Source organism: Lipophrys pholis, assembly GCF_963383615.2.
Source record: "Lipophrys pholis genome assembly, chromosome: 10".
Taxonomy (NCBI): domain Eukaryota; kingdom Metazoa; phylum Chordata; class Actinopteri; order Blenniiformes; family Blenniidae; genus Lipophrys; species Lipophrys pholis.
Genome location: NC_137640.1, coordinates 23,354,116 through 23,362,899, shown reverse-complemented (window position 1 = coordinate 23,362,899; position 8,784 = coordinate 23,354,116). Strand labels below are relative to the sequence as shown.

The 8,784-nt window shown below is 43.2% G+C and overlaps 1 protein-coding gene across 1 annotated transcript; it reads left to right on the top strand.

Moving 5' to 3' along the window:
* Positions 1-6,636: 6,636 nt before the first annotated feature.
* LOC308115549 (haloacid dehalogenase-like hydrolase domain-containing 5) lies at positions 6,637-8,418 on the top strand (the record flags this gene model as incomplete). The annotated part of the gene is made up of 1 exon (XM_080473107.1): positions 6,637-8,418. The coding sequence occupies one exon, from the start codon at positions 6,637-6,639 to the stop codon at positions 8,416-8,418; it is 1,782 nt and encodes a 593-aa protein (XP_080329233.1).
* Positions 8,419-8,784: the final 366 nt, after the last annotated feature.

Below are 8,784 nucleotides of genomic sequence, written 5' to 3'. Positions count from 1 at the left end.
AGTCTGTTTACAGGTTCCGATATATTTACAGATTCTAATGCAGTTGTAACATAAAACATCAAAATATTACTTTTGTTTTATGTTTGGATAAAACAACACTCTGGATAATCAGTCAGTCAAATGGCGTAAATGTTGTTGTGTCACTAATTTACAACATTGATTGAGAAACGCAAATAAGAAGGTGTGAGTTCTTAAAATTTCAGAGTAGCGTCATTGGCGGTACAGAAGATGGATTGGTGGATTATTATCATGACTACTTTATTGTTAAAGTCTCAATGAAAAGCCAAAGCAACCATCTCAATGGTATAGTATGTTAATGACATGGAAAAGTTACACGTTTAAATGTATTATAGATTCATTCAACTCTGCAGAGAAGGGGTTTCTATTAGCCATCAGACAGAGCTTATAAATGCCACCTGTCAGCCTTCCAACAAGGCCTCAAACGAATAGAAAGATTAGCAAAGCAACCATGCAGTAAAACGCTGTTGAAGGAAAAAAAAAAAAAAACTCAATCAGATTAAGGTTAAGACTTAAGTGTTTCTGCTACCTGCTGTCCTTAGCTTTTCATAGCTTAAAAAAAAAACAAACAAAAAAACAGTTAGCAGGGAGACAGCAGGGGCTGCTGGGTCAGCAATCAGCATTCACTGGTAAACAAATGCTGAAGAAGAATGGAAGAGACAGAGTGCTGATGGAGAGAGGAGAAGCTTAATTTTGAAATATCGAGAGTAAGTGGGATGGAAGAGAAGAAAGGCAAAATAGGTCCAAAACACAGTCGGCGAGGGAAGGAGGAGAGTGAAGCCAAGGAGACGGGACAGCAGGGAGGTGACGGGTGAAATCAGCTGGGTGACGAATGAATCAGCATTTGCTTTTTGCTTTTTTTTTGGGAGTTGGAGAGTTTCAAAGGATAGAGACATGTAAGATAGTCTACGGTTTGTCAGGGGACTTTGGTCAAATCTTAGGAAACGCAAAGGCCTTTTTTGAAAATCACTTATTGGTCAGCTAAAATAATGAGAGCAGATGAGGTCTGTTAAATTGTAATATTTGTTGAATAAAGGGAATTGAATATCTGACCACTTATCTCAAAAGGGATATAGGTTTCATAAAGACTTGAGCAAGGTTATGAGCTTGACACAGTAAGGCGATCTTAATAGGGTGGGTTTCTGGTTTTGTTTCTCGTTCTTGTTTTGTTAGTGTTAGTTTTTTTTTTGTTTTGTTTTGTTTGGAAATGCATGTACTATTTTGGTAGACAGCCTAATTACGTTTAGAGAAAATATCACAAACCCATTGCCGCCAATTAAACTGAATTCTGAGCCCCTGGTCAAATAAAAACACAGTACAGAAATATAAAAAAAACAACAGTATCGACCACTGACATCTCTGGATTCAGACCAGTTAACAAGTTAGGTCTTAAATGACATAGGAATAAATGACGAGCGATATGAAATGAAAAGTCTTGAAAATTAAAGAGGATCATGGGAAATTGTTGGCTACAAGAGAAAATACCTTCACTTCAACAAGCAAAAGTTTTAGACATCGGCTGACGTTTCTCCGAAAAAACAAAAGCCATATATTGCTATCTTGCGTGGAGTTATGTTTTGTTTGGTTTTTTTTCTTCACGATAGCCAAATGAAGGCATAAAACTATGAAATAACTCAAATGACAAGTGTGTTTTTACTGGTATGCCCCCTTCTGGCTAATTTATATGCACCAAGACCACTAAATCAAGGATAGGAAGGTATGTTGTTATCTATGTGTCCACATGTCAACATCAAAACTAAAAAAAAAAATTTAAGACACCATCGCTGACAGATGTGATCAGGTAGTCAGTACTGAAATGTGCGTGTGTGTGTGTGTGTGTGTGTGGGTGTGTGTGTGTGTGTGTGTGTGTGTGTGTGTGTGTGTGTGTGTGTGTGTGTGTGTGTGTGTGTGTGTGTGTGTGTGTGTGTGTGTGTGTGTGTGTGTGTGTGTGTGTGTGTGTGTGTGTGTGTGTGTGTGTGTGTGCCGTCTCAGTGAATACGACTCACTTTTATCCCTCACCTTGAGAAAACATCCACATAGATACGCATTCATCAAGGTGAAGCGCTCGGCTCGATAAATCACAGCGCAAAGCAGAAATGCAACTGCAGTTAAATGTCAATCAAGCTAAGGTTAAATTATTCATTAAGTCTAGAAAAAAAAAAAAAAGAAAAGTCCTGATGCACTGAAGTTCTGTGCGTCGACGTTTTGCAGCTTCTCTGAAAGATGAACCTTCACAGACTTTGCATCAATTCATTTCGCGCTGTCAAAGAGCCACACTGCCGAGGATTAATAAATAATGTGAACAAAGCTCGAACTTGGAGGGCTTCTGTCCACACGGAGGACTAATCGGTGGTCCTCGATGTCTGTGAGGTTTGTGAAGCCGGACCACCCAGTGCTGACCCACACTGCATGCAGACCACTTTAATCTTTTACTAGTACCGACACATAAAGATAGGATCTATCTGGGGTCCGAAATGGACTCTTCAAGATGGAAGATTTAAGGCGATTTACCCTCCCTGCAGAGACTTCTAGTCAAACGTCTGTTTCCCTGATCTCCATAAACTGCTTTATAGGTCTTTTTTTTTATTGCTTCCGCAAATTGTTTCCCGTAGGTTATCCAGTCAAAGATGTTCATGCATAAAGCTGTCCTCTCTCCATCTTTATTCATTGGCTGTCTTACTATTTGGTTTCCTTGAGAAGGCAGTAAATACCATTTGAAAGAAGTCATATTTTCGTTCGTGAGGATGCGGCCGGCTGAAGATTTTGGAAGCACTGGCAATTTAGGGTTCAAAGAAACGGTCTTTTTCACCAAACAAGACGCTGGAAAAACCCGAGATGGGAATGTAGGAGAAAAACACAATTTCTTTTCACCTGAAGCATTACCACTGCACCTTCGAGTTTTTGTCTCTCTCTTTTCTAAAGTGTCGCTCCAACCTCTGCAAAAGGTGCAAATCTCTGTAACTCTCAACAAAGGGTCAAGATAATTCACCTCTTCATCGCCCTGCTATTCCGTCATGAGGCTGTGAACCTTCTGTTCCAGCAGAAGAGACTGAAAGCAGAAAGTTAACAGACATTTACTTGGAAATATGCCAAATACAATGGAAAAACTGAAATTGGTTTGACCAAGTATTCTACTACACTGTAAAAATATGTTGACAAAAACTAATTCATGTTAACTTAGCTCAGTTAAATATAATTAAATTACTTGTAGTGACTTTGCAGTATTCAAACAAACTAAAGTATTTAGATTATGGTAACTTGTTCAGTTTGAGTTTGCAGTACTCAAAGTAACTGAAAGCTTATCTTTACTTTTAGTCAGTCATCATATCAATGCTTTGGTTTTTATATAGCACTTTTCTTGACACTCAAAGAAGCTTTACATTGCATTGTTCTTTCACTCCTTACTGGATGGTGGTAAACTACGTATGTAGCCAAGGCTGACATTCTGCGCCATCAGCTCCTCCACCAACTACTCACTCACATAGGCAGTTCAGGGTTCAGTGTCTTGCCAAAGGACAGGAATTGAACCTGCAACCTTCCGATTGGGAGACAACCGCTTTACCAACCGAGCCATTATCGTAGACATGTGTGGACATGTGTGGGATAAAAGTAGCTGCGCAGAGGACACTGGCAAAATAAATAATTTTTCCCCAAATTACTACTTAATTATTTAAAAGTAGTGTTCGCAACAGGTTGGCAGAAACTGAGTTTGGTTAAATTATCTTTTTTCATTAAGTAGTATTTACATCCATCCATCCACCCATCAGTATTATATAACGTTTTAGATGCAACTGTGGGTTTCAGGGGGCCAGTTCCGTTCCCAGCTGACATTGAGTAAAAGGCAGCATGGACAAGACACCAGTACATCACAGAGTAAACAAAAATATCAAAACAAAACACACACACACACGTTAAATTTAGAGACCCCAGTTCACTGAACAGGCTTGGCTCTCACTTCGAACACGTGGTTAAAGTTATTGTTTGTAATTTCGAGGTGGGATCACAGGTTTTCCTGCCCGGTCACTACCTTGAGGAACATCAATCAAATAGACTGATGGTAATATTGTTGTATTGTTGCAAATGTACCACAGTGGTTCAACCTTCCAAATCCATCAAATTTTAGTTATTTGTTGATGTGTGTACGTTGCTCACACAGCTTCAGCCTGTGTCCTTGAATATTTGTCTGGACTTGAAGTTATAAATTTGCCTTTAAGGGTTTTGGCAACTTTGAGATTGAAAGACATTTGGTTTTCTTTTGTTTTTTTGGTGTGTTTTTTTTAGCTCACACACATCAATGCTGTCCACATATATCTTATGGATCTCATTCAGCTGTCAAACTGCTGTCTCCTCTCCATATTTACACTTGTGTAATTACTAAAGCCAGATGACAAGTTGCTGACAGATGGCAGATAGATAGTCTGTGCCCTTGAGTTTGGACTGCACCCACATTGTCGGTTCATAAAAACACATAATAACACTGTAGGTGGATGTTACAGGGTCACACATGGGCTACAAATCCAAGGACACGGTTATATCTGGAGGTCTACTTCGAAAATAGATGCCAATTATACATTTAACTCGGGAGGAAAATACAAGTTTGAATGTTAGGATTTTTCCTTCCCTCAAGAGTTACTGCCTTTAGTGCCACAACTATATAGGCATATAAGTATTTTAGACACCAAGTTGCTTCTTCAGGGAGCAGTTCAGTTAAGGCTTGCTGGGTGAGAAAATGGAAGACTTTTCAGATGTTGTTGCCATCAATCCACAGCATACTTTTCATCTGAGGGAAGAGAAGTGGGCAGGCATAACGTTATGTCATCTGTCAATAAAATATTTTCTTGCTCCCACAGCAACCATGCAGCACCATCCGGTTTTCAGCAGACTAAAATGTGTTTCGCCTTACCCATAATGCAAGTATGGGGTGATGAATATGCCCCCTCAGCGGTTTTACTTGAGATGAAGGATAACAACCAATATTGCATGCACATATGGCAATTTTTGAAATCACATGAGAAAAAAAAAAAAGGTTGATTTGTAGACACACATTGCTCTCATGCGGTGAGGATTGACTTGCATAGCCGACAGTAACCTGCCCCATTTCCCTGCAGGAACTAGGTCATAAACCCTTCGTAAGTCTGTCACTGCAGTATTATTTCAGCTGCTACAGCCACTCGTGGCACAGTATGGAAGACAGTTGAGGTTGCATTAAAAAATACTACTGTAAAAAAAAAAATTCTAATACTGTACTGAGTTAACTCCTTTACCTCAATAAGAAGAGTAAATTGAAGTATATTTGGGTACAAAATGGAAGTCCTGTGCCGACACATGTAAACATACACACACAAAAATACAAATAGTTTTTAAAACTATACTTGTTACCATGGATTTACCAGCTGTTTCATTGGGAGTGACACAGATCATAATTTTTTCACTTGTATCACATTTTTAAGACACTGAATAATTTTGTAATTGATAGATTTAACTTAAAAAAATAATAATAATCTGGGTATGATGTTTATCAATTAAAATTTTATTTTCAGGACATCACTTTTAAGACCAAAAGTTGTAAACAAATTATGTTAAGAGTAGTAAGGACGAGTTTACAGCTGTAAAATAGATTGTGATGCAATTGAAAGCAGAAACCAAACAATTAAAGGTGAGAAAAAAAAGACTGCTGTAAATCATTCTTTTATTATTCTGTGCCAATGCTGGTGCTTTTCTTCTGATCAGTTTCTCTCGCACTCTTATTATGTAAGTGAATTGTATATCGAAACATACTGAATGCAAAAAAACATAAGGAGAAACAAATTCACAGGCTATGAAGCAGAAATTCCTGGTCAAAACTAATCGATGGAGCCTGGTCATGGAAAAATAATGTGTGATCCAAATATGATTTTTCCCTTTTTGGGATTTTTTGACTGATGTGACATAAAGTGTGACATATAGTACAGAAAATACAGTAACTAGCCATTCTGGAGAATTTAAGCATGAGAAAATAAACATACTTAATGTACAGATATGTAATCCACTTCAGAGTATGTACACGTCGCTACTAGATTCGTAGGAGCTCAGAGTCAAAGCAATAACCGCTGGACACAGGTATATGTAGTTATTTTAAAGTTGTAAGGTCTTCAATTTTATTCTTGGCTTTTTGCCCTGCCAGATAAACCTTGAAATAATTTAGTTTTATTCAGAAAACAATTTGGAGTGTAAGTTATCGTGGCAGAATGTTCCTGTTCACAGAGTTAATTCGATCGGCAAGACCATGGGGACCAGAGGACTCCTTCTGGATATAGGGGGCTTTTTCTGGCCCAGATGTGTTTTACAGGTGTGGTCAGTTTCATGTCTTGGTTCAGGTCTTTTGTGGTTTTCGTTCACGGACCTATGGGCATGCTGCAACAGCTATGACATTACTGAAGCTTTGATGTCAACGATTGATGACCTCACAGCTTTGTGAGTGTAAAGGATCAAAGGGCATGCTGCAGCAGCTTTGACATCACTGAAGCTTTGATGGGTTAGGGTTAGCCTAACCCTAACCCCACTGATGGCCAGACAGCTTGTAAGTATATTGGTGTAAAGTAGTGTAAAGACCAGCAGTGTACTGAAAAAGATAAAGAGATGTGGACACAAAGATTTGTCCAGATGATCCGACCTCTGTCCAGCTTAAAACAAAGACTCATTCAAATGGCCCAACCTCTGTCCACCAACTGGACACGAGGACCCGTCCAGACAGCACAACGACCCATTCCGATGGCCCAACCTCTGTCCTCCAGCTGGACATCAGAACCTGTCCAGACGGTCCGACCTCTGTCCAGCTGGGCACAAGGACTCGTCCAGACGACACAACAACCCATCCAGACGGTCCGACCTCTGTCCTCTGGCTGGGCACGAGGACCAGAACCGGTCCAGACGGTCCGACCTCTATCCAGCTGGGCACGAGGATTCGTCCAGACGGCACAACGACCCATTCAGATGGCCCAACCTGTGTCCTCCAGCTGGACACCAGAACCTGTCCAGACGGTCCGACCTCTGTCCAGCTGGGCACAAGGACTCGTCCAGACGACACAACTACCCATTCAGATGGCCCAACCTCTGTCCTCCAGCTGGACAACAGAACCTGTCCAGACGGTCCGACCTCTGTCCAGCTGGGCACGGGCACTCGTCCAGACGACCCAACAACCCATCCAGACGGTCCGACCTCTGTCCTCTGGCTGGGCACGAGGACCCGTGAAGATGGTCCGACCTCCGTCCTCCAGCTCACAAGTTGGTGTCTTCTTCGACATAGACGGTGTCATTTTGTGTGGTGGCGCCCTCCTTCCGGCGGCTCACCGAGGACTCAGGAAGCTCCTGGACCAGAACCAGCGCTTCCGGATCCCGGTGGTTTTTATCACTAATGCAGGAAGTTGTGAGAGACATCAGAAGGCAGAGCAACTGTCCCGGCTGCTGGGCGTCCGGATCACCCCAGATCAGATGGTTCTTTCATACTCTCCTTTGGAAAACATGAGAAGGTTCCATGACAAGTGTGTTCTCGTGTCTGGACAGGGACCCGTCACGCAAATCGCAAAATCTTTGGGTTTTCAGAAGGTGCTGACAATTGAGCAGTTGGCAGAACAATACCCCATGCTGGATATGGTGAGCCACAGCAAGAAACGCAACACATCTTCCACACCTTCGAGTCTCCCACAGATACAAGCAATAATCCTGTTTGGAGAGCCCGTACAATGGGAGACCAACCTGCAACTGCTGATTGACGTGCTCCTGACCAATGGAAGTCCAGGTTGCAAGTACGTCACCCAGCTGCCTACACAGCTGCCAGTTCTGGCCTGCAACATGGACCTGCTCTGGATGGCTAAGGCACCGTCACCACGGTTTGGTCACGGGATATTTTTGCTGTGTCTGGAGTCGGTCTACAAGAAGCTGACACATCGAGAGCTGCAGTACGAGGCCCTGCTGGGAAAACCGTCGCTGCTCAACTACCATCACGCCGAGCAGCTCCTGTGGCAGCAAAACCACCAGCGCAGTGTCAGCACCATCTATGCTGTGGGTGACAACCTGATGACAGACATTTATGGTGCTAACCTTTACAACCGCTACCTGACTCGGCATCATGCTGCCATGATGACTGACACCAAGCTGGTGGAGCAGGAAACAGGAAGTGTTGTCAGAAAGGAGGTGCCACTGGTTCACTGCCACTCTGTCCTGGTGTGTACAGGTGTGTATGACTCTGACTCTGGGCCGCCTGCTGAATGGAGCAACATCACCCAGATGGCAGACCAGGGCCACAGAGACCTGGTCCTGAAGCCGGAGCTGCTGGTGCCCCATCACCTGGTGGAGGATGTGGAGGCAGCGGTGGACCTGGTGCTGCAGCAGGAGGCAATGCTGACCTCTGACCTGGAGTAACCTGAGGACTGTCCATGCAGTGGAGTTCGTATCTCGTGCGTGTGGCCGTCTCATTGCTGGCCGGAATCACGCTGCACAAAATGTCTGCAGCGGACAACTCGCAGACCTTCCTCGAGATGTTTGAGGCGACGGCGGTGGGGTGCGGGTGGCTGGCAGCGGAATGGGCGGAGTGGCTGCGTCCACTCCTGACTGGAGACACTCAGACCGTGACATTCAGCCTGCCCGCCATGGCCCGCAGCAACCTCGGGAACCTCAAGCGGGCGATCTTGGACAGGCTGGGGCTTTCGCCGGAGGATCACCGCCACTGATTCCGGGTAGCTCGCCTGGGAAAGGCGGAGCGGCCGTTCTTCTTCGCTCTCCAGATCC